This window comes from Chiloscyllium plagiosum, unplaced genomic scaffold (genome assembly GCF_037043375.1).
Source record: "Chiloscyllium plagiosum isolate Xiang-an unplaced genomic scaffold, Cpla_swu_hap1 HiC_scaffold_45, whole genome shotgun sequence".
Classification (NCBI taxonomy): Eukaryota; Metazoa; Chordata; class Chondrichthyes; order Orectolobiformes; family Hemiscylliidae; genus Chiloscyllium; species Chiloscyllium plagiosum.
Window position 1 is genome coordinate 22,707,562 of NW_028270183.1, and position 27,040 is coordinate 22,734,601.

Below are 27,040 nucleotides of genomic sequence, written 5' to 3' on the forward strand. Positions count from 1 at the left end.
ACAGTCCACAATGAAAGTGGCTAGGCAGAGACTGATGGCCAAGTTCGATATCCATGAGGATGGCCTCAATTGGGACACTGGGCTCATGTCACACTACAGGTGACCCCACTGCATTATTTTTGCTCTTGCTCTCGCTCTTTTTCTTTCTTTCTCTCTCTCTCTCTCTCTCTCTCTCTCTCTCTCTCTCTCTCTCTGTCTCTCTCTCTCTCTCTCTCTCTCTGTCTCTCTCTCTCTCTCTCACACACTCACTCACACACAGACTTGCATACTCTCACACTCATGCAGACCCTCTCTCATATGCATACACATACACCCATGCACACACCCTCTCATAGGTTTATACCCCATCGCACTCTCACACACACACTTTACCAAGCTCGCACGCACTCACTATCTCTCTCTCTTGCTCTTGCACATGCACAAAAGTTTATGGGCTGAATTTGTATTTGCAGAATTATATTTGCAGATACATTCTAATTTGCTCAAAAAGTGCAGAATCTGCAGGCGGTCAATCCATGTACTATTTTGTAAGTTCCACTTTGGAAGTAGAAGCAGTCTGAAACAAGATTGGGATGCAGACAGACTCTAACTTCACACCTTCAAGGCTTTGTCTGAGCTGAGATGTCACCTTTTGTTATAAAACTTTGTTTGTGACTTAATATGGAATTTGCATATTAATGATCTGAAACCAGCAAACCCATTCTAAAAGATGAAAGACTTAACAATCTAGGTTTCAGCTGCTAGATTTTCTCTTGCTATAAATTCTGTGTCTTATGGTACTGCTTCACAACTACCTGATGAAGAAACAGCGCTTCGAAACCTAGTGCGTCCAAATAAACCTGTTGGACTTTAACCTGGTATTATGTGATTTTTAACTTAGAAATAAAAAGAAAAGTATAAATATTCAAACGGCTTAGTATTTTCCTTTCTTCCTAATACTCAGCAGTTTCCAGTTCCTGTAAGTTTGCAGCCTTAACAAGATGGTCTCTATGACAACTTCATTGTCAGACAGTATCTCTGCAGTTTCAATGGCTTGCTAGCATAAATACCAGGCCTCTAAGCACTATTTGACCTGGGTGGAAGGGGATGTGTTGAAAAAAGAAGTACAAGTCAAGTAAGATGTCTAAGAGAAACTCTAGGTGTATAAAAATATGAAATTTGTGGATAAATCAGCAAACTGAACCAGTGTGTGGAATGTCATAGGGAGGAATGTCATAGGGAGCCAGAAGAAGAGACTTGAATGCACCCAGAAAAGCCAATATGAGGGAGAGAATCGGTGTGTGTGCAACAATAGAAAGAAATTGAGTGCCAGTGAATATATCCAGATGCACAGGGAGAGAAAGCAGAGGTGACTCCTCCCAGGGGAACTTTAGAGAAAATGAGAAACTGACTGCATCTTTATATAGAAAGAGATTTATTGTTTCCAGTGAAGTTGGAGATGGTGGAAGAAAAAGACACAATGAATTATAAAGAAGTTTTAATCAGTCGCTTGGGACATATTATGACACAACTGCAGGACAAGTAGGACATAACAATGAGTATGTGTATGGAAGGAGTGCCAAATGAGCATGTGAATGAATGGACCAAGGGAAACCACAGAGGGTTTCTATGACTTCATCCGTGAGAGATATACAATGTATGAAAAATCAAACAAAATTTGTCAGAAAGCAGACACCTGAATAAAAATTGAAATATTTTTCAGAAATATATATTTATATTTCAATATATAATTTCAGTTACATCACACTGTAAACTTTTGCTATAAATTCTGTCTTACAATCTTATTCTCCATAATCACCTGCTGAAGGAGCAGCGCTCCGAAAGCTAGTGCTTCCAAATAAACCTGTTGGACTATAACCTGGTGTTGTGTGATTTTAGTTTTGCAGAAAAGCCCTCAAACGAGAGGGAACAAGATTGTGAATGCTACTGGGGAGGTGCAGTGGGGTAAAATTGCAGTTACAACTGGTTCTTCAGCCAGATTAGTTGGTTTGCTGGAGCTCTGAAGTTTCTTTGTTTGTTGCCTATCTATTTCAACATTTTTCTCATTGTCCATGCCTTATCTTACTCACCCTAACTTCTCTATAATTCCTCCTCTGTGTCCACTGTGCTTCCCATCTTTGAAGTGGAGATTGAATGGTCTGTTACATGAGTGGTGCTAAATGAGTGTAAGCTGTTGTAAGAGACAGTGTAATTAATGCAGAAGAATGCAGCTAGATTCAGAGGGTTCTTACTCTTAAGGTGCCTAAAGTAATTCAAGAGAACAAGTGAAAAGTAGGAGAATGGGAGCAAAGAATTAAATGAGGATATACAAATAAAATAGAACATTCCTGGGAATACATCCAGGGAAATTATTTGGGTGGAACTGAGAAATAAGAAAGGTATGGTCACCTTATTGGGATTGTATTATAGATCTCCCAATAATCAGCAGGAAATTGAGAAACCGGTTTGTAAGGAGATCCCAGTTATCTATAAGAATAATAGGGTGGTTATGATATAGGATTTAACTTTCCATAGGCTGGGACAGCCATAGTGTTCAGGGTTTAGATGGAGAGGAATTTGTTAAGTGTGTACAAGACAATTTGCTGATTCAGTATGTACCTACTAAAGAAGATGCAAAACTTGATTTCCTCTTGGGAAATAAGGCAGGTAAAGGGACAGCTGGAAAATGGGAAGCCTTCAAAAATGAGATAACGAGAGTCCAGAGACAGTATATTCCTGTTAGGGTGAAAGGAAAGGCTGGTAGATGTAGGGAATGCTGAATGACTAGAGAAATTGAGGTTTTGGTGAAGAAAAAGAAGCAAGCATATGTTAGGTATAGACAGCAGAGATAGAGTGAATCCTTAGGGTATAAAGGCAGTAGAAGTATACTTAGGAGGGAAATCAGGAGGGAAAAAAGGATACATGAGATAGCTTTGGCAAATCGGGTTAAGGAGAATCCAAAGGGATTCTATAAATATATTGGCAAAAGGATAATTAGGGCACAGACAGACTTTAACTTCACACTTTGAGTGCATTCTCTGAACTGAGATGACACCTATTGTTAAAAGCTATCTTGCAAATCCAACTATAAAAACGTTCTGGGATTTACATATGAAGAATCGAAACTAACATGGTCATTCTGAACGATGAAAGACGTAAGCTAAGTTTTTTTAATATTACATTCCATGACACTGCAATCCTGTTGCAATAATTTCTGTGTCTTATGGTTCTACTCTACAAACACCTGATGAAGAAGCAGCGCTTTGAAAGCTAGTGATTCCAAATAAACCTGTTGGACTACAACCTGGTGTTGCGTGATTTTTAACTTTGCCCACCCCAGTCCAACACTGGCCCCTCCAAATCATAACTAGAGAGAGAATGAGACCCCTCAAAGATCAGCAAAGCAGACTATGTATGGAACCACAGGAGATGGGGGAGTTACCAAAGAATTTTGTATCAGTGTTTACTGTGGAGAAGGACTTGAATATAGGGATATAGATGGTGACATCTTGAAAAATGTCCATATATTACAGAAGAGGACGTGATGGATGTCTTAAAATGGATAAAAGTGGATCAATCCCCAGGACCTGATCAGCTGTATGCCAGAACTCTATGGGAAACTAGGGAAGTGATTGCTGGGCCCCATGCAAAGATATTTGTTTCATTGATAGTCACAGGTGAAGTGCCGGAAGTGTGGAAGTTAGCTAACATGGTACCACTATTTAAAAAAGATGGTAAGGAAAAGCAAGAAACTATAGACTGGTGAGCCTGCCAACCGAAGTGGGCAAGTTGTTGGAGAGAATCCTGAACGACAGCATGTACATGTATTTGAAAGGCAAGGACTGATGGTCAGCATGGCTTTGTGCATGAGAAATCATGTCTTATGAACTTGATTGAGTTTTTTGAAGAAGTAACAAAGAGGATTGATGAGAGCAGAGTGGTAGATATGATCTATATGGACTTCAGTAAGGCGTTCGACAAGGTTCCTCATGGTAGACCCAAAGCCACATCTCATGGAATACAGGGAGAACTAGCCATTTGGATACAGAACTGGCTCGAAGGTAGAAATCAGAGGGTGGTAGTGGAAGGTTGCCTTTCAGACTGGAGGCCTGTGACCAGTGGAGTGCCACAAGAATTGGCGCTGGGTCCTCTGCTTTTCGTCATTTATATAAATGATTTGGATGTGAACATAGGATGTATAGTTAGTAAGTTTGCAGATGACACCAAAATTGGAGGTGTAGGAGACAGTAAAGAAGGTTACCTCAGATTATAACGGGATCTTGATCAGATGGATCAATGGGTTGAGGAGTGGCAGATGGAGTTTAGTTTAGATAAATGTGAGGTGCTGCATTTTGGAAAGGCAAATCAGAGCAGGACTTTACACTTGATGGTAAGGTCCTGGGGAGTGTTGCTGAACAAAGAGACCTTGGAATGCAGGTTAATAGTTCCTTGAAAGTGGAATCGCAGGTAGATAGGACGGTGAAGAAGGCATTTGGTATGTTTTCCTTTATTGGTCAGAGCATTGAGTATTGGATTTGGGAGATCATGTTGCGGCTGTACAGGACATTGGTTAGGCCACTTTTGGAATAGTGTATGCAGTTCTGGTCTCCCTGTTATCAGAAGGATGTTGTGAAACTTGAAAATCTTTTCCGAACCCTTTCAAGTATATTGCCAGTGTTGAAGGATTTGAGCTATAGGGAGAGGTTGAAAAGGCTGGGACTGTTTTCCCTAGAGCATTGGAGGCTGAGGGGTGACTTTAAAGAATTTTATAACATCGTGAGGGGCTTGGTCTTTTCACTGGGGGTGGGAGTGTCCAGACGTAGAGGGCATAGGTTTAAGGTGAGAGGGGAAATATTTAAAAGGGACCTATGAGGCAACCTTTTCCACACAGGGTAGTGCGTGTATGGATTGAGCTGCCAGAGGAAGTGGTGGAGGTCGGTACAATTATGGCATTTAGAGCCATAGAGATGTACAACATGGAAACAGACCCTTTGGTCCAACCCGTCCATGCCGACCAGATATCCCAAACCAATCTAGTCCCACCTGCCAGCACCCAGTCCATATCCCTCCAAGCCTTTCCTATTCATATACCCATCCATATCCTTCTTAAATGTTGCAATTGTACCAGCCTCCACCACTTCCTCTGGCAGCTCATTCCAAACTCGTACCACCCTCTGTGTGAAAAAGTTGCCCCTTAGGTCTCTTTTATACCTGTTCCCCTCTCACCCTAAACATATGCCCTCTAGTTCTGGACTCCCCAACCCCAGGGAAAAGACTTTGTCTATTTAGATTAGAGTGGTGCTGGTATTCCTGTATTCCTGATGAAGGGCTTTTGCTCGAAACATCGATTTTACTGCTCCTCGGATGCTGCCTGAACTGCTGTGCTTTTCCATCACTACTCTAATCTAGACTCTGGTATCCTGCATCTGCAGTCATTCTTTTTACCACTTTGTCTATTTACCCTATCCATGCCCCCAAAAGGCATCTGGATGGGTATATGAATAGGAAGGGTTTAGCGGGATATGAGCCAAGTGCTGGCAAATGGGATTAGATTAAGTTAGGATATCTGATCAGCATGGATGAGTTGGATCAAAGAGTCTGTTTTTGTCTATGACTCTGTGGTATACTATGAGATCAGGGCTGAGATATGAGTTACAGTGGAAAAAGCATCAACATGGTACTTTACTGCAGTTAGAACCAGCGTCCAGGCGCTGCAATTACAGCAGAAAGTGAGGGCTGCAGATGCTGGAGATCAGAGCTGAAAATGTGTTGCTGGAAAAGCGCAGCAGGTCAGGCAGCATCCAAGGAACAGGAGAATCGTCGTTTCGGGCATTAGCCCTTCTTTCCTGAAGAAGGGCTTATGCTCGAAACGTCGATTCTCCTGTTCCTTGGATGCTGCCTGACCTGCTGCGCTTTTCTAGCAACACATTTTCAGCTGCAATTACAGCAATCAATCAGAAGAGACTGCATTGTTCCTGTATTGATAGTGATCACACCAACCGGTTGGGTATTGTATTCTGTTCTGGCCACCTAATTATAGGAAGAATGTTTCTGCCCCAGGGATCATACAGAGTGTGTGGTCAAATTTCATACATTGGAAATCTGCATTGTAAATAAAGAAACAGCTTATGTTTATTTCACATCCTCAAAATATCCTTACGTTTGTTGTATCTAATAAATTATATCAAAACAATAGTCATTGTCATCTGAGCAAACGTGGCACCCATTTTGGGTAGAGAAAGGCCCCTCATAGAAGCCACAAAATAAATGATCTATTGACCTGTTGCAGTAATGTTAGTTCAGGCATAAACCATGATCCTGATTATAGGAGAATTTGACTGTTCATTGAGTGACGCCCATACAACAAGGAAGCAAACTCTTCGGTCATCTTTCAGTTTTTAAAAAATGTAATCTTATAGGATGCATTTATTGCCCATCTGTAGTTTCCCTGAGAAACTGGTAGACCTTCTCCTTGAGCGCTGCACTGTTTGTGTTTAATGGTTTGCACAATGTTGGTGCAGCCTGTTTAGAATTTCAAGATACAGTATTTACCGAGGCTATTGCAGCATTAATGATACAAGTTGCAAGTTTGCCCCCATAAGCGTTGCTTACCTTGCCCTTTATTAAGGGGTGAATGGTCTAAGATCCTATCAACGCAATCTTGATGAGTTGCAGTACCTGTGTAGGTTGTACATGTGCCAGTAGTGGAAGAAGGAAATATTTGTGCCCATGCTGCTGGTGGACTCGATCAAGTGAACTACTCTAACCTTGAATGGTATGAGACTTCTAGTACCCATCCATGAAAATAGTGAGAATTCCATCACACTATTGAATTGAGTATTGTCAATGGAATGACTTCAAAAGGTCTGGAGCTAAGCAGAGAATTAGAGGACTTAGCACATATCCTGATCCTTTTTTTGTTAAATTGGTTTAATTCAGCTTCCTCATCAGTAGTTACATCAAGATGCTGCTAAGCTCAGTAATGAAAGTGCTAATGGAGCTCAAGAGATGGATGGATTTTCTCTGGTTTCACGTGACCATTGCCTTGCACTTCATCCAAGCTTGATTGTTACCTAAGGCCTACTCTGGGCTGACGTGAATTGTGCCATTGCCAAGGAGTTACAAATGGAGAGGAGCACTGTAAAAACATAATTAAGTGGCCCCTGATCTTATGACTGGGTGAAGGTTATTGATGAAGTGGATGAGGATGGTTAAACTGAGAATCATCCTGCATGGCTGGAACTGCATTGGTTCCTGGTAAAACCACAGCTCAGTTTTAAAATTCTTATGTGTCAAATCACTCCATGCCTCGTCTGACCCTATCTCCTCCAATTCCACACCCTCCAATATCTGCACTACTCAAATTCGGTCCTCTTGAGTATCTGCAATTTAAATTATCCCTCCATCAGTACTAATGCTTCATACCCTGAACTATGGATTTGCTTCAATAAACTTCTCTATCTCACTTTTCCTTGAAAAACCCTCCTTCAGACCAAGCTTTTGGTCATAATGTCTTAACATTACTTTTGTGCTCAGTTTGTATAGCGATATTCTCTAGAGAGCAAAGTGGATGTGTAGTTGGATTCTGGGTATGAAAGTGTTGTTGCACAAATCCTCACAGTGGATTTGTGAGGACAGTGCAAGATGGACAAGTGTGAATGAAATAGCATGATCTCCTTGTCAGAGTAACTACAAGCAGGGCAGATTATATGTCATATTTTACATGTTATGATACTTCTATGAAGTGTCATGAGGCATTCTGTTTGGTTAAAAGTGCTGTATTAATATACATTGTTATTGTTCAATGAGGAATCACCAGTATTATCCTGGGATTGTAATGGTGAATCTCAAGAGTCAAAGCCATTTTCCTATGCATGAAGCTTGACTTGAGCTACTGGGGAGTTTTCTGTTTGATTTTCATTAACCTCTTGTTTAAACGTCTTGGTGTCGTACTTGGTGAAATGTTGCTTTGATGTCGAAGGCAGCTACTCTCATCCACTCTGGAGTTCAGCTCCTGAATTCATGTCAAAATTTAGACAACACCAGGACTGGGACCGGCAGAATGGAAATTGAGTGTTAATGAATTTTATGTTCATTTAGACTGGTATGGTGGCAATGCTCGTAATCAAAACAGAATTCTTAACCTCTGGGTGATATAGTGCCATGTGATCCTTCGCATGCATCTGATCAGTCATCCAAAAATGGCATCTCCACCAATGCAGCAGATACTTAGTTCTGCATTAAATTGTCAATCTGAATCATGTGCTGAAATTCAGAAGTGGGGCTTTTGAATTTTAAGTTAATAGGATGTGAGAAGTCCAGTTGATTAAAAAAAAATTAATTTGTGACAGTAAATTCAGTTCCCTTAACTCTGTTCTCATGGCATTTTGCAAACGTGCCAGATTATTCCAAACATTTTGTACCCTTTGAGTTTAAATTTATGTTCTGTTTTGTCATCCCGTTTTGCTGAAGTTCTTCCATAATGACAAAATACCACTTGCATTTAAAGCATCTTATCTCAGAGAAATGTCTCCAAACATGTAAAACAATTAATTACTTTTGAATTGCAGTTATGGTGATGTCAATGAATTCTTAAGTTTACCTAACCTAATCCATTTAATATTTTATGAATTTAAATAAAACCGCTAATGTCAGCTGACAGTGCCCTCACCACATAAACAGTTGCAAATACAGAAATTGACATGGCAGCCTAATTAACAGTTACTCAAGACCAAAGGCCAACAATTCCTCCTGGTGAAGAAAATGCACTAAACTAATTTATATGTTTGAGAATGGTTTGGACTTTATCAGGAGAAAGTGAGGATTGCAGATGCTGGAGATCAGAGCTGAAAATGTGTTGCTGGAAAAGCGCAGCAGGTCAGGCAGCATCCAAGGAACAGGAGAATCGACGTTTCGGGCATAAGCCCTTCTTCAGGAATGAGGAAAGTGTGTCCAGCAGGCTAAGATAAAAGGTAGAGAGGAGGGATTTGGGGGAGGGGCGTTGGAATTGCGATAGGTGGAGGGAGGTGAAAGTGAGGGTGATAGGCCGGAGTGGAGTGGGGGAGGAGAGGTCAGGAAGAAGATTGCAGGTTAGGAAGGCGGTGCTGAGTTCAAGGGATTTGACTGAGACAAGGTGGGGGGAGGAGAAATGAGGAAACTGGAGAAATCTGAGTTCATCCCTTGTGGTTGGAGGGTTCCCAGGCAGAAGATGAGACGCTTTCCTCCAATCATCGTGTTGCCATGGTCTGGCGATGGAGGAGTCCAAGGACCTGCATGTCCTTGGTGGAGTGGGAGGGGGAGTTAAAGTGTTGGGCTACGGGGTGGTTGGGTTGGTTGGTCCGGGTGTCCCAGAGGTGTTCTCTGAAACGTTCCGCAAGTAGGCAGCCTGTCTCCCCAATATAAAAGAGGCCACATCGGGTGCAGCGGATGCAAAAGATGATGTGTGTGGAGGTGCAGGTGAATTTGTGGCAGATATGGAAGTGTCCCTTGGGGCCTTGGAGGGAAGTAAGGGGGGAGGTGTGGACGCAAGTTTTGCATTTCTTGCGGTTGCAGGGGAAGGTGCAGGGAGTGGAGGTTGGGTTGGTGGGGGATGTGGACCTGACGAGGGAGTCACGGAGGGACCAACCAACCAACCCAACCTCCACTCCCGGCACCTTCCCCTGCAACCGCAAGAAATGCAAAACTTTCGCCCACACCTCCCCCCTTACTTCCCTCCAAGGCCCCAAGGGACACTTCCATATCCGCCACAAATTAACTGCACCTCCACACACATCATCTTTTGCATCCACTGCACCCGATGTGGCCTTTTTTATATTGGGGAGACAGGCCGCCTACTTGCGGAACATTTCAGAGAACACCTCTGGGACACCCGGACCAACCAACCCAACCACCCCGTAGCCCAACACTTTAACTCCCCCTCCCACTCCACCAAGGACATGCAGGTCCTTGGACTCCTCCATCGCCAGACCATGGCAACACGACGGTTGGAGGAAGAGCGCCTCATCTTCTGCCTGGGAACCCTCCAACCACAAGGGATGAACTCAGATATCTCCAGTTTCCTCATTTCCCCTCCCCCCACCTTGTCTCAGTCAAATCCCTCGAACTCAGCACCTCCTTCCTAACCTGCAATCTTCTTCCTGACCTCTCCTCCCCCACTCCACTCCGGCCTATCACTCTCACCTTGACCTCCCTCCACCTATCGCAATTCCAACGCCCCTCTCCCAAGTCCCTCCTCCCTACCTTTTATCTTAGCCTGCTGGACACACTTTCCTCATTCCTGAAGAAGGGCTTATGCCCGAAACGTCGATTCTCCTGTTCCTTGGATGCTGCCTGACCTGCTGCGCTTTTCCAGCAACACATTTTCAGCTTGGACCTTATCAGGACATAGAATTGAACAGCAGAAATTTGTATTTAAAGTCCATTTTTGAAAATGTAGTTAAAATTAATTTGAAGCATGTTCTTTTAATGTTTTTTTTAAACACATCTAACAAGTAGCCACTATTGGTAGTAGGTATTTATTAAGATTCTGCCCATATGGGGATTCCCACGTCTCTATTTCAACAGTTGCCTCCACAAAGCATACTTCCCTCTTCTATGCCAAGTTCTTTAAATCTCTAGGAAGCTTTTGTCTGTCCAATATTTGATTTATCTGGGAAAACATTCCTCGTTAAACCCAGAACTTTCCTTCCCTTGGGCCAAGGTTTTTTCCCTTTCTCTGTCGCCTCATTCATTTTAATTTGGTTGTACTTGTGAAATTGAACCGCTTGCACTAGCTCCTAATCTAACTTGGGTTTTTTTGTAGCAGGACGTGAAAATCCTCATGTCTCGTTATTTCATTCTACATGTTAACCTTCATCTTGTGAAGGTGGAGCAGGTGCTTGTTTGTTTTATGTATTCATTTATTCACACTTTTTAGTCCAAACAAATGTAGACCATTATTCTCTTCTACAGATCGACCTCCCAGCCAGGTAGAAACCAGTTTTTTTAAAGCAGTAAGACTTGACCTAGGGTGACAGGTAGGGGCACTACCATGACCCGCTCACCCTCTCCACACAAGGTGAAGAAACCATTTTTTTTTTGTTTTGAGAAACATATCTTCAAAGCACCCAATTAAACAAACACATACAAGCACTGCCTACCAGGAGGGAGAGAGGGAGCTAAATTTAAATGGTGTCAGAAGGGAAGGTAGTGCACTCCAGCCTCTGCAGTGTCCACATCTGTCATAAGGCTTTGACAGTTGTGGTGGACACTGCATGCTCCCTCTCCAAGGATACCCAGGCATGAGCATGACAGCTGAGAAGAGACAGGAATCACAACTCCCTCCATTGCCTGCTGGCAACCACAATCAGGTCTATGGGAAGGTCCTTTAATGTGCCACCCCTGCCTGCCTCCACACTGGGTGCAGAAACCAGTTATTTTCTTTAGTCAGTTAAATCAGTCTTTGGGTGGCTCAGTGGTTGCCTCATAGCGCCAGGGACCCAGGTTCGATTCCAGACTCTGGCAACCATCTGTGTGGAGTTTGCACATTCTCCTCGTGTCTGCATGGATTTCCTCCAAGTGCTCTGGTTTCCTCCCACAGTCCAAAGATGTGCAGGCTAGGTGAATAGGCCATGCTAAATTGCCGGTTGTGTTCAGGGATGTGTAGGTTAGGTGCATTATTCAGGGGTAAATGTAGAGTAATAGGGTAAGGGAATGGGTCTGGATGGGTTGCTCTTCAGAGGCTTGGTGGGGACTTGCTGGGCGAAGGCCTGTTTCCATTCTGTCGGGATTCTGTAATTCTGTAGCCATACAGCATTAAGCCATACCTCTGGATCGATGTGTCTGATTCCAGGCCTTCTGATCCAGAGTTAAGGACACTCCCACTATGCTGCAAGAGCCTCCAGAAACTGGTTCTTCATTAAGTGCTTCAATGAACATTAGTTTTTTTTGAAAGAATAGAATCCCCACAGTGTAGAAATAGGGGCCAACAAATCTGCACTGACCCTCCGAAGAGTAACCCACCCAGACCCATTTCCCTACCCTGGTACTCTACATTTTCCCTGACTAATGCACCTAACCTACACAATGATTATCCTGAACATCATGGGCAATTTAGCATGGCCAATTCGCCTAACCTGACTGTGGGAGGAAACCAGAGCTCCTGGAGGAAACCCACGCAGAGATGAGGAGAACATGCAAACTCCAAGCAGACAGTCACCCAAGGTTGGAATTGAACCCAGGTCCCTGGGGTTGTGAGGCAGCAGTGCTAACCAGTGAGCCCTGTGCCGCCCTTTTGTTTTAAATGTGTCCCCTAGTTTCTTTAAATCATAGCTAGAAAATGCATAGGTTCTCACTTGATTAGTTATCTTCAGCAAAATTAACATGATAGATGTTTAAATATCCACAACATGGTGTTCTGTGGCCATTGACTTAACATCAGCCTTGGATCTTAGGTTTGTTTTCTTTAAGAGATGCTATAATTTGGTAAGTTATGACCTTTTAAGTTCTGCAAATGCAATTACTTTGTATGTGTGACAGTAATGTTCCAGCTTTGTTGTAAAACCGATGAACACCACAGTGGCTCAGCCATAATATCCAAAAGACAGCAAAACCAAATAGGAGTGCTGATCTGGGCTTGACCGAACAGCCCTTTAAAATGGTGTTAAATGCATAGTGTTGCTGCTGAGAATTGCCATGTGTATTGCCAGTTCTGATTGTGTGGTGATACTAATCACTTTCATGGGGTTCTGATGTATGTGATGAAACAACTAGCAATCTCAAGGTCAAATTTTGCTTTGGCGTCAGTTTTGACTCGGTTGATAGCACTCCAGGCTTTAACTAAGAAGTTTAGGGACTCTGGTTCTAATCCTCAAACCTTGAGCATGTAAACCAAAAAAAGCTTGCCATCCACTGTATTTCTGAAGGAATGCTGCATTGGAAGAAGTGCTGTTGCTGTCTTTCAGATGAAAGTTTAAGGAGCAGTCCTATCCCCCCACTCATGTGTATGTCGTTGATTCTGGGGCACTATTTAAAAGAAGAGGAGGGGAGTTAATCCCTGGTGTTTTGACCAATGATTATCCTACAATCAATTTCACCAAAGCAGAAAATCTGATCATTATCGCATTGTATGAAGTTGCTCTGTGCAAATTGGCTGCCATGCTCTCAACATTTCAAGAGTATAAAAGGGCTGTGAAGCAGGTTTAAATGTCTTGTGTTTATGTTTATGACCCTTGTAGTCATGATGACTGGTGTAGTCACTCTGTCCTTCCCTCCATCCCATTTTAATTGCCTTTCTTTTCTATGGGCACGAATTCATCTTGTGTAAAGATCCATGGGGGACACCAGCAATGCTCATGCCCATGTGTTTATTCTTCATCAGTCACTGTAGATGTTGTTGAACACACATAGGAGGTATTGTTAGTAAGTTTTGACATGGCACCAAAATTGGTGGTGTGTGTAGTGAAGAAGGCTATCTCTGAGTACAATGGGACACTGATCAGATGGGCCAGTGGACTGAGGAGTGCAGATGACATTTAATTTAGATAAATGTAAAATGTTGTATTTTGGTAAGGCAAACTAGGGCAGGGCTTGTACAGTTAATGATAACGCCCTGGTGAGTGTTGATGAACAAAGAGACCTAGGGGTGCAGGTGCATAGTTCCTTAAAAGTGGAGTCGCAGGTAGACAAGGTAGCGAAGAAGGTGTTTGGTATGCTTGCTTTTATTGGTCAATGCATTGTGTGTAGGAGTTGGGATGTCATGTTGCTGCTGTATAGGACAGTGGTGAGGGCACATTTAGAATACTGCATCCAATTCTGGTCCCCTGCTATAGGAAAGATATTGTTCTCGAAAGGGTTCCGAAAATATTTGCAAGAATGTTGCTGGGATTGGAGGATTTGAACTATAAGGAGAGGAGGAACAGAGAAAATAGTCCAACCATTGGAGGCTGAAGAGTGACCTGAGGTTTATAAAATCATGAGGGGCACAGATAGGGTGAATAGACAAAGTATTTTTCCCAGAGGGTAGGGGGAGTCCAAAATTAGAGGGCATAGGTTTAAGGTGAGAAGGGAAAGAGTGGTGCGTGTATGGAGTTGTGCCAGAGGAGGTGGTGGAGGCTGGTACAATTACAATATTTGAAAGACATCTGGATGGGTACTTGAATAGAACGGGGTTAGAGGGACATGAGCCAAATTCTGGCACGGGGTGGCATGGCAGCTCAGTGCTTAGCACAGTTGCCTCATAATGCCAGGGACCAGGGTTCGATTCCTGCCCTGGGTGGCTGTCTATGTGGAGTTTGCAGATTCTCCGTGTGTCTGCGTGGGTTTCTTCCAGGTGCTCCGGTTTCCTCCCACAATCCAAAGATGTGCAGTTTAGGTAGTGTCCAGGGATGTGGAGGTTAGATGCATTAGTCTGGGGTAAATGTAGGGGAATGGGTCTGGGTGGGTTAGTCTTTGGAGGGTCGATGTGGACTTGTTGGGCTGAAGGGCCTGTTTCCACACTGTAGGGATTCTAGGCACAAGTGGGACTAGATCAGTTTTGGATATCTGGTTGGCATGGATGAGTTGGACTGAAGGGTCTGTTTCCATTCTGTATAACTATGACTTTAAGTGGGAACAGGAACCTTACTGAATTTTATCACTTGTGTGTCTCAAATCCTGCAACTCAAACATGCTGATGTCACTAACATGACATTGAACCTGGGACATTCTCAATTTGTCTCACTATGTTCCACACTTGGTAGTAGTGATGCCATTTGCAGCTGAGACACTGAGAAAGTCATCATCAGACATGACCTTTCTATGGCAATTATGGAAACACAAAGTCAACATTTTGCCATTTGAAAACATTTTCTTGAATATCTGCTTAGCCTAAATTAACAAAGTTGCAATGTGTGTTTTTGTGAAGATGTTATGAGCAACCAGACCTTGCTGAAATTCATCTACACATGGGAGGTCATTCATGAACTTCAGACACAGTTTGTAGTTTAAACAGCATGTTGCAGTGTAGAGGTCATGAATGATACACATTATTCTTTTTAAGTAAACAGATTTATTTTTCAAAATTGATTAGTGCAACCGCTAGAATTGTGGATTCAAAGAGAATTGTTGCTGTTGTGAAATTTGCAATGTAGTGTTCCTTTGCTGCATGGAATCCTCTCATGTTTCAAGCTCTCAGTCACCAAAACCCATGGAGAGCAGCAACTCTATAGAAGTAAGCGTTGATATTGCAGTGCTGTGTCCACGTGCTCACAGATTATACTGCAGAACGCTATTGCTTCAGTTGCACCTGCATTCAGTTTAGAGTTTGATATCTTGGCAAATTCCATGATCATTTGCATCTTGACTGAAGTGTTATTTTTAAATGGTAGAACTCCTGCATCAGACAGTTTTCACAGCGATGATGAAGCAATATGTTGGCAGTAGCATTTTGCATAGATTCAATCGTTTTCTCATAGTCTACCAGACTGTCATCTTACCCATCACGGTCTGACTGACAGTCTCAGCTTAGTTGCCTGTGAGTCAGCCAGTCACTCAGGACCCAAAGTACAGAATCAAGGTTGACTCTGCAGTGCAGTACTGACATTTGAGATCCTATTACATTGAGAAACTAAAACTAGATGACCCATGTTTTTATTAAGGTGGATTTAAAAGGTCCCAAGGCTCTATTCAAATAAAAAAACCAGCAGTTTACCGAGATAGCAGTGATTACTTAGTTATTGAGTATATTTAAGACACAGCTGGATAGATTTTTAGATGCAGAAGGGATTGAGGGATACAGGGACAGTGATATAGGTGGAGGTAGTGATCAGCTATGATTATTGAATGGTGGACAAGGCTGCAGAGGCTAAATGACCAACTCCAATTTCTTATGTTCCACGGTTTGGTCCACGTTTTCCAGCTGCAAGCACTACCTCTAAAACAACTGAACTAGTCACTCATCTCATCGCTGTTTGGACTTGCCAACAAAATTACATTGACTACCCATTATAAGTAATCGTTACTTCGGGCTACAGAGCACAAGAAAGGGCGCAAGTTTGGAATTTGAACGGTGAGATTCAACTGTAAGTGAGGCCTGTGAGTAGTTTTTCCATGTTTCAATAGATTGGGATTTCTAAAAAACCTCCATGTTGAAGCCAGTAACTGGTGCCATTTAAGAAGTTACGAGAGCAAGTTCCACAGTCCTACAGTGTTCTGTTACTTTCTCAGGTGGAGGCAAGATCATTCCTCTTGAATACATTTGTCATGTTAATATAGAAGAATCGTGTGGTTCTGGGGGCAGGAAAACCTGCTGGTGAGTATTCAGGAGTGTTTATTAAAGTAAGTAAATTGAGAATGCCTGAGGAGTGCTCATCCTATTCTCCTCAGCTTTCAGCTCACTAGCAGCGTTTAATTACTGTGGATGCTAAATCATCTTTTGATGGGTGCAGCTTTAGTCAGGATTCTTTTGTGCAGCAGTACGGAATGATTTGGGAATTGTCAGAGTGACGAGTCTGAGCCATCAGATGCGTGGATACTGTTTGTAGCAGTGGGGGTTTAATTTCAGAATGATATAAGGCAGGCAGAGTGGAAGAGCTGTACAGTATACTTAGTGGATGCAAACTGCAGCAGTCTTGCGCTGCAGGATGGCCATTTGTTCATTTCACACTTGTGCCATCGCAAATTAAAAGTCTATCTAGTTTGGAGTTGCGAGAATTCGGATGTACAATCATCCAAAAAAAGTTGAATATTTTTGCTGCAGGCTTGCAGAGTTTGCTGATAGACAGCCAGCTGCCGTTCACTGTCACATTCATGCAGTTTTATCAAGTCTAAATGTTCATGAAACCACAGTGAGGTCTAGAATTAATAACACATCTTCTAATCTACATTTCATCAAATTTGGTGCTCTAGTTTTTGTAAAACTGTAGAACAATCTGATATGAACTGAAAAATGAGCTAAACTTTAGTTTTGTCATCTGTTCACAAGACATGTATTCCTGGATCAATAATACTCATTTGTGTGCTGGTCATTGTTAAAGATTTGAAGTGGTGAACCTCCACATGTCCTACCTTTTAGTGTCTGCTCTTTTTAAACCTGCTTTTCTGATCTGCCACAGTATCTCCTCCTTTGGTTTCTCGTCCATTTTGTTGAACTATACATGGTAAGGTGTTTGGGACAATGGAAGGGTTAAAGTATAAAGTGTACATCATTGTACCTATAGCTCTTCCTATAGTTTGCAAATGTATCTCTAAACTATTTGATTCAGCCTGTAAACTGAACAACATAATTTCTAGTGTGCTGAAGACTTCCTTTTCAGGTAATAAGGATTTGGTATATCTTTTTATGGAACTTACGTACATATTTTGCACACTCCACGTGTAATACTTGGATTTTGTCAGATTGTCAGCCATGTGATTGGTAACTGGGTGTTTTTTTTTCCCCAATTACATTAGGGACTAACTGGTTTATAATGAAAAATCACCAGCAGGAAGTCATACTGGCCAGTCAGTTTAATCTGACTCGTTTAAATGCAGATGGGAAAGACACAGGTAGAACTCGAAAATTGAGGTGCATGTTCCCATATTATTAAAAGAACTTGGGATGCTTCTGGAATGCCAGTGTGCATACAGCTAGTTTCAAGTCTGCCACTAGCTGTGGAGCAACTTAAGCTGTTGAATTCATGTAATGTTGAAGTGAGCTTACCCACTATGTAGCCATCAAGAATTTTCTTTAAAGTGGGAAACGTTCAATCAGTTAACCACAGTAACTTTGGTACAAACACATCCACAAATGCAATGAGATGGTTTTGCTAAAGTTGCACCAGCTAATTAGGAGATGAGAGAGTCATTATGTCAAATTTTACATGTAATTTAGTACCTCATCCTAGTTTTTATGATGGCTGCCTAAAGTTTAACACTTCTTCTCAGTGTTTCTGGGTTGGCAAACCAAACAAGTTATGTGACGATAGGAAATCATGTCTGACTAATTCGTCAGAGCTTTTCAAGGAAGTCTCAGCCAGAGTGGATAGAGGAGAACTGTGTTGTATTTGGACTTCCAGAGCATGTTCGGCAAGGTATCTCACAAAAGTCATAAGATAAGAGCCCCTGAGACATGGTGCTACGTTTAAAATGCTGTACTGCTCAACCTGTGTAGGGGCAGAGTAGAGGTTGCTCTACTATGTGTCTAATCAGTACCACTGACCCAGGCTGCGTAATGTTGATGCTGGAAGAGACACAGAGAAACACCTTCCCTTTACAATAACCTTCATCACTGATCCAAAGTATCAGAAAATCTCCAGACACAATGCTAATACTTAGGTGCAGAACATTAAGAATAATAGTACCACTCTAATCTAGACGCTGATTTCCAGCATCTGCAGTCCTCAGTTTTGCCTAGCAGTAGTAAGTGTCTACCCACCTTTGGGAGAATGAATACAATGCAAAAAAGAGCAGTGATCGACTATGTACAAACTGTTATTATGTGACAAAGCACATCACTTGCACAGGACTTCCTAGTCAGAGACCACAACTAGCACAATGGAGAGATACTGTCCTTCAAAGGTTACTAATTTGGATCCAGCGAATTAAAAGTCTGCCTGGTTTGAAATTAAGAGAATTCAGATGTATTACCATCCAAAGCAAAAATATTTTCAATTCAGGTTGAGAGAGAGCTTCGAGCTGCAATTCAACCACACATAAGACCATGAGGGAGGGAGCGAGGGATGAATAAAAGATTTATTCGTTGTCCCATACATCTTGAAGATAGAGTGAAAACTGTTTTGTCACCACAATCCAAAGTCATTTTTAAGTTACAATAAGGATAAAAATAATTTACTTGTATTAGAGTTTCATTCCATAAGGATTGTTCCCTTCGCCAATCCTTGGTTTCTGCCACTCTCCCTATCAACCCCCTGAATGCACAGTATCTTCCCCTGGAGCCATAAAAGATGCAAAACCTGCCAGCACACCACCCCCTCACCTCCATCCAGGGCCCCAAGCAGTCTTGCCAGGTGAGACAGAAGTTCACCTGCCTCTCCTCCAACCTAGTTTACTATATCTGGTGCTCCCGATATGGTCCTCTCTACATCAGGGAGACCCAACATAAACTAAGAGCGTGTTTTGCCGAGCATGTCAGCTGGACCCACCAGGGCCAACCTGACCTCCCAGTCACCGCCCATTTTAACTCCCCTTCCCACTCCCTTTCTAACAATGACCATCCTCCGCTTCCTCTTTTGCCACAGTGAATCAGACTGCAGATTGGTGGAACAACACCTCATCTTCCGCCTGGGCGGCCTACAGTCTGGAGGACCCAACTTTGAATTCTCCAATTTCAGATAACCTCACTTCCCATTCCACGACTCTCTTTACAGCCACCCCTCTCCCTTCCTCTGACCGATCCTTCCTTCCAGCTACCAACTGGATTCATTCCTCCCATCGACCAACCAGGCTGTACCTTCTACCTGTGTTCACCTATCACTACCTCAGCACTCTGCCCCTCTCCCCACCCAAAACCCTGTCTCTCACCTATAGCTCCCCTTACCCCACCCCTAGTCCTGAAGAAGGGTTATACCTGAAACATTGACTTCTCCACCTCCTGATGCTGCCTGGCTTGCTGTGTTTTTCCAGCCTCCTTGTCTACCATCAAAGGTACAGCAGGATATAGAAAGGATGGATTGGAGAAGTGTCAGATGGAGTTTAATCCAATTAAGTGTGATGTAATGCATTTTGGGAGGTCTAATGCAAAAGGTAAGTATACAGTAAATTTAGGTGCATTGAGATACAGAGGAGTGCAAGTACATAGCTGCCTGGATGTGGCAACACAAGCGAATAGGGTGGTAAAGAAGGTGTACGGCATGCTTGCCTTCATCAGTCAGGGCACTGAGTGCAAAAGTTGCCATGTCTTGTTTCAGCTGTATAAGTGTAGTTAGGTCATACTTGGAGTATTGTGTGCAGTTCTGATCACCACGTAATGAGAAGAATGTGGACGTTTTGGAGTAGGTGTGAAGAGATTTAACAGGATGTTGCCCAGTTTGGAGTGTTTTCGTAAGAAGGAGAAGTTGGACAAACTTGGATTATTTTCACAAGAACATTGGAAGCTGACCCAGCTTCCAATTGGACAAGATCTTTTCCCTGGGATGGGGACGTCCAGAACTAGACTGCATAGGATTAAGGTGAGAGGGGCAAAATTTAAAAGGGACCTAAGGGCAACTTTTTCCACGCAGAGGCTGGTGTATGTATGGAATGAGCTGCCAGAGCAAGTGTTGAAGGCTGGTACAATGACACTGTTGGAATATTGCGTGTAATTCTGGTCTCCTTCCTATCGGAAAGATGTTGTGAAACTTGAAAGGGTTCCGAATAGATTTGCAAGGATGTTACCAGGATTGGAGGATTTGAGCTATAGGGAGAGGCTGAACAGGCTGGGGCTGTTTTCCCTGGAGCATCGGAGGCTGAGGGGTGACTTTATAGAGGTTTACAAAATTATGAGGGATAAGTAAACAAAGTCTTTTCCCTGGGTTGGGGGAGTCCAGAACTAGAGGGCATAGTTTTAGGGTGAGAGGGGAAAGATATAAAAGGGACCTAAGGGGCAACCTTTTCACGCAGAGAGTGGTGCGTGTATGGAATGAGCTGCCAGAGGAAGTGGTGGAGGCTGGTACAATTGCAACATTTAAAAGGCATTTGGATGGGTATATGAATAGGAAGGGTTTGGAGGGATGTGGGCCAGGTGCTGGCAGGTGGGACTAGATTGGGTTGGGATAACTGGTCGGCATGGACGGGTTAGACCGAAGGGTCTGTTTCTGTGCTGTACATCTCTATGACTCTATCTTCTGATTAAACTGGGAGCTCAAGCACGGCTTCAGGGCTTCTGCAAGGATTCCCGGTCCTCAAGGAGTCCTGCTCTTGGAACAGCAATGACAACCCTGATGCCAAGGAGACCCCAGCTCTGCTGCTGCCGCCACCTTGCTAACACAGCCAAAAGTCCATGCTCTGGGCACTGTCACCGGTTGTCCATGTTCTGGGTATCGCCGCTGCTGCGCGTCCAGGCTCCACCCCCGCAACTAGGAGCCTTGGTCCATGTCGCTGACACTTGCCACTGCTCTGGCCTCGAAGAAGAAGAAAAGAAAAAAAAAAGAGAAAGCAATACTGCTGGCCTGGAGCCTGAATACTACCTACCATGCCGGTGCCATCTCAGTGATATTGAAATAGGAAAAGCAGGAGGAGGTGGTTTGGGCTGTAAAGAGTTCCAAAGATTCAACTTTCTGAGAGAAGAAATTCCTCCTCACCTCAGTCTTAAGCTGGCACCTTTTTTATTCAGAGACATCTTCTCAGTATTTATCCTATCAAGTTCCTTATGAATTCTATCTATTTCAACGTGATCACCTCTCATGATCCTATATTACAATGAGTAAACTGCCAACCCGTTTCGCCTTTTCTCATAAGACACTCCGCCCATACCAGGAATCATTATGGTGAACATTCTCTGAATTGCCTCCAATGAAGGATTTTTTTTGCTAAATAAGGGGACTAAAACTGTCAGAATACTTCAGATGATCTTCACCTGAACCAGCAGGGTACCAATATCCTGGTGGGGGGACATTTGCTAATGCTCTTCTGAGGGGAGGGGTGGGAGGGAGTGGCGAACTAATGCAGCAGGGGATGAGAACCAGAATTGTAGTTCCAGGAATTTTGTAAATCTCAGTTTGCCACTAAGCCTCAAAAGGAAACTGTAGGACAGGTGACCAAAAGAGTCATAGAGTCATAGACATGTACAGCACAGAAACAGACCCTTTGGTCCAACTCATCCATGCCAACCAGATATCCTCACCTAATCTAGTGCCATTTGCCTGCACTTGGCCCACATCCCTCAAAACTCTTCCTATTCATTTACCCATCCAGATGCTGTTTAAATGTTGTCATTGTACCAGCCTTCAACACTTGCTCTGGCAGCTCATTTCATACACACACTATCCTCTGCGTGGAAAAAGTTGCCCTTAGGTCCCTTTTAAATTTTACCCCTCTCACCTTAAACCTATGCAGTCTAGTTCTGGACTCCCCCACCCCAGGGAAAAGATCTTGTCCAATTATCCTTTCTATGCTCCTCATGATTTTATAAAACTCAGCCTCCAATGCTCCAGGGAAAACAGGCCCAGCCTATTCAGCCTCTCCCTATAGCTCAAATCCTCCAACCCTGGCAACATCCTTGTAATTCTTTTCTGAACCCTTTCAGATTTCACAATACCCTTCCACTAGGAAGGAGATAAAAATTGCATGCAATATTCCAACCGTAGCCTAACCAATGTCCTGTACAGCCGTAGCATGATCTCCCAACGCCTTCTTCACTCAATGCTCTGACCAATAAAGGAAAGCATACCAAACGCCTTCTTCACTAACCTGTCTACCTGTGTCTCCACTTTCAAGGAACTATGAACCTGCACTCCAAGGTCTCTTTATTCAGCGACACACCCTAGGACCTTACCATTAAGTGTATAAGTCCTGCTAAGATTTGCTTTCCCAAAATGCAGTATCGCACATTTATCTGTAACTCCATCTGCCACTTCTCAGCCCGTTGGCCCATCTGATCAAGATCCTGTTGTAATCTGAGGTAACCTTCTTCGCTGTCTCCTATACCTCCAATTTTGGTGTCATCTGCAAACCTACTAACTACACCTGCCATGTTTACATCCAAATCATTTATATAAATGACAAAAGGCAGTGAACCCAGCACCAATCTTTGTTGCACATCACTGGTCACAAACTTCCAGTCTGAAAAGCAATCCTCCACCACCACCATCCTCTGTCTTCTACCTTTGAGCCAGTTCTGTATCCAAATGGCTACTTCTCATTCCATATGATTTGTTGAATGTCTTACTGAAGTCTGTATAGATCATGTCCACCACCCTGCCGTCATCAATCCTCTTCGTTACTTCTTCAAAAAACTCAATCAAGTTGGTAAGACATGATTTCCCACGTACAAAGCCATACAAACTATCCCTAATTAGTCTTGGCCTTTCCAAGCATGATGGCACGGTGGCTCAGTGGTTAGCACTGCTGCCTCATAGCACCAGGATCCAGGTTCGATCCCACCTACAGGCAACTGTCTGTGTGGAGTTTCCACATTCTCCTCATGTCTGCAAGGATTTTCTCTGGATGCTTTGATTTCCTCCCACAATCCAAACGTGCAGGTTAGGCAGATTGCCTACACTAAATTGCCCATAGTGTTCAGGGATGTGTAGGTTAGGTGCATTAGTCAGGAAAAAATGTAGAGTAAAAAGGTCTGGGTGGGATACTCTGCGGAGGGTCAGTGTGGATTTGCTGGGCCATAAGGCCTGTTTCCACGCTCTGGGGATTCTATGAATCTATTCTATGAATCAAATAAGAGTCATATAGATGTACATAATGGAAACAGACTCTTCACTCCAACTCGTCCATGTCGACCAGATATCCTAATCTAATCTGACCCATTAGCCAGCACTTGGCCCATATACCTCTAAACCCTTCCTATTCATATACCCATCCAGATGCTTTTAGATGCTGCAATTGTACCAGCCTCCACCACTTCCTCTGGCAGTTCATTCCAAATATGCACCACACTCTATAAAAAAGTTGCCCCTTCGGTCCCTTTTCTATCTTTCCCCTCTCACCCTAAACCTATGCCCTCTAGTTCTGAACTTCTCCACCGCAGGGAAAAGTCCTTTTCTCTTTATCCTTTCCATGTCCCTCGTGATTTTATAAACCTCTATAAGGTCACCCCTCAGCCTCCGACACTCCAGGGAAAATAGCCCCAGCCTATTCAGCCTCTCCCTATAGCTCAAATCCTCCAACCCTGGCAAATCCTTGTAAATCTTTTCTGAACCCTTTCAAGTTTCACAACATCCTTCCGATAAGAGGGAGGCCAGAATTGCACACACTATTCCAAAAATGGCCTAACCAAAGTCCTGTACAGCCACAACATGAACTCTCATCCTGTCCCTCGGGTTTCCCTCCAACAACTTGCCCACTACCAATGTCAGGCTCACCGGTCTAGAGCTCTCTGGTTAACCTTACCACCTTTCTTAAATAGTGGCACCACGTTAGCCAACCTCCAGTTTTTCTGCACCTCAGCTGTGACTATCAGTGATCCAAACATCTCAAAGCTTGATCAATGAAGGAAATAGGACCTTAAAGATTTTGGATGAGAATGCCAGAGCTTGAGGTTCAGGCAGCTGAAAATGCCACCAAACTCGTAGTGGAGAGATGGAATTTCAAGGATGGGGAGATAGGTGCTGTTGAAGGAGCACAGATCTATGAAGACTGTGGGACTGGAGTGGGTTACAAAGACAGAATTATGGAAACAGTTGAAAACAAAGATGATAATTTTAAAAATAGGGTGTTGGAAGGAAGGGAGTCACTATATGCCTAGCACACATGGCTTGTGTGTGAATGGAACATTTCATTTTAGGATACAGAGCAACAGAGATTTGGATCTCAACTTAATGAAGGATGCAAGGTACAAAGCATAGCACTGTGTACAATGTCCCATCAAGCAAACCTGAGGCAGACACAGGGTAAAGCTCCCACTGCACTGTCCACACCAAATGTTCGTGATGTAAAGCACGTAATTAAATTCAAGGTAAAGCACACTCCACAGTGTCCCATCAAACACTGGCAGAGCAGGTAAGCACGAGTTCAGTACAGAATACAACTTACTGCCATGGTGAAAAATGTTGCAGCATGATTTCACTGTTACAGCACCTTTTGTAATTCCAAGTTTTCAGTACTGCAGCAGGATTGCAAAGCCATTTTAGTAGAAAGCAAGTTTGCTAATGAAGACATTTTAGTGGTGTTCAGAAACTGCTTCCGACTATCTGGACTGAATGAATGCCCTTGTAATAAGAGGTTTAGTGAAACTGGTTGTTACAAGACCACCCTCGCTCGCTCTTTTCTTTGCTTCAGGCAGCCTGCAGTGGCTATGCAAAGCCAGGAAGTCCAATGTAAATATAGTAACTCTATCAATGTTGCCATGTGAATATCCAGCACAGCTAGTGGAGTGAAAGGTTGACGTCCTTGGGTCACTATCACGTGAGCTGATTTGTATTGCCCCGACTGCTGAAGGCAGGGGCCCCAGTGTTGTAACAGCTTGTTGTCTTTGCTGAGCATGTTATATTGGCCGTGATGTAGTATCTCCGTATACCCTTAAGAGAGAGTGCAACTATTTACTGAAGTGTTGTTAACTGTTGCCAGCTCCCCTCCCTTCATGGCCTGACTTGTTTGTTTTCGAAAAGTTTGAAGTGGTTGATCTCGGAAGTATCTCTGACGGTAACTAAACTGCACTGATTTCCAGGTGTGAATCATGGAGTGGGTGCTCAAGCTGTGTACCTTAAAGAAATGTTTGCACTAGTGTGGCTCAGCCTCTGAGCCAGCTGCAGAGCAGCCCACTGGACACTATAGAAGAGCTGACGATAGGGTACCTCACTCACTCAAGGCAAGTCAGGAAAGCAGGATGGCTGAAGACGGTTGGGATGGTAAGCAAGGGTGCAGCTGAGCAATTTGTGTGTCACACTGTGTTCCAGTTGTTCACTCTTGGCATTCCGTGTTTGTGTAAGAGCAGTTTCCCAGATCCTGTGAACGGAGCTTTTGTATTTGTTTAAAGAGTCTTCTCCAGTACTTGAGGATAAATGGTATGTTAAACTCCCAAGGACTGTGCCAATTTATATTTCACTGCTTCTCTGCCTGCGTCATTGTACTTATCTGTGTTTCTGCCTAAAATCACTGAATTCAGCAGTGTAATATATGTGATGGTGCCTCATACTTAATGTTCAAATGTACCAATTCTAAGAGGCCAGCTATGACAGTAGCCCCTCCGAGTGCTTGTTTGTTTAAGTTTGAGTAGTGAAGAATAATGGACAGCGGTTTGTGATAGGGTTTCACAAACTTGCATTGTTTTGTGCCAGTTCCACTCATACTGAGGATCCGCACAAAAGTATGTAATTTATAAAATAAATTATTCTTGGAAAGTGTAAATCCTTATTTTGTACTTACGATATCTTTGTTTTTTAAACGTCCTTTCTTTTCAAACACAATCCAATGTGTGCTGAGTAGGGTGAAACATTATGTGATGTTAAATGACTGCAGTGTTTGAGTCTATTTCCTTTACCGAAGTAGGTTCGTCATGTTGCATTTGTGTCCAAAGATGTGCAGGTCAGGTGAATTGGCCATTCTGAATTGCTGGTAGTGTTAGGTGCATTAGTCAGGGGGAAATGGGTCTGGGTGGGCTACTCTCCAGAGGGTTGACGGGCTTGTTGGGCCGAAGAGCCTGTTTCCACACTGTAGCAAATTTAATCTAATCTGTTCCATCAATTCATTGAAGGTTAACATTTTTTTCAATTCCAGTCTTAAGACTTGTAAACTTAAGCATAGTCTGAAACTTGTAAGCACTTCTGATGAATGTGAACATATGCATGATTTTTGTGACTGAAATCTTTGAAATCTGGTTTTGCAGTGATCACATCTTAAGGACTTGTGATATCCCAGAATGTAGATTTGCATGGCAACCATTTAGCTCCTTATTAGCTGTTAGTCTAAAAAAGCTTAGAAGTTACCAGAGTTTAATGGCATAAAATCATAAGGCCACAGAAGGAGGCTATCTTGCCCATTTAAAAAAGTTCTCTCAATGGACGTGGCAAGACCCTAATTGCCCTTGGGAAGGTGATATGAAGCTGCCACCTTAAACTGCTGCAGTCTATGTGCTATAAGTAGACACACAATGCTGTTAGGGAGGGAGTTCCAGGATTTTGACTCAGTGAAGCTGACAGAACAGTGATACAATTCCAAGTCAGGATGGTGAGTGACTTGGAAGGGAACTTGTAGATGGTGGTGTTCCCATGTATCTGCTGCCCCTGTCCTTCTAGATGGAAATGGTCATGGGTTCTGTAGATGCTGTCTAAAGATATTGAGTGTTGGTGGTGGAGGGAGTGGATGGTTGTGAATGTGGTGCTAATCAAACAGGCTGTTTATCCTGGATGGTCATAGAGTCATACAGAATGGAAACAAACCCTTCAGCCGACCAAGTTCCCCAAACTAAACTAGTCCCTCTTGTCTGCATTTTAGCTCATATCCCTCTAAACCTTTCCTA

At 43.1% G+C, this 27,040-nt stretch overlaps 1 protein-coding gene across 4 annotated transcripts in view; it reads left to right on the forward strand.

Annotated features, from left to right (window-relative positions):
* The window catches only part of LOC122552173 (cAMP-dependent protein kinase catalytic subunit alpha-like), a 165,274-nt gene that overhangs the window by 30,915 nt on the left and 107,319 nt on the right, over window positions 1–27,040 (forward strand). The window contains exon 1 of one of the 4 annotated variants that reach the window (XM_043694716.2): window positions 25,292–25,430. The exons of the other annotated variants lie outside the window; for them this stretch is intronic. Coding sequence (XP_043550651.1) covers window positions 25,409–25,430 — 22 coding nt within the window. The 5' untranslated portion in view covers window positions 25,292–25,408. Of the gene's footprint in view, window positions 1–25,291; window positions 25,431–27,040 lie in introns of those variants that run through there. 4 annotated transcript variants of the gene reach the window in all.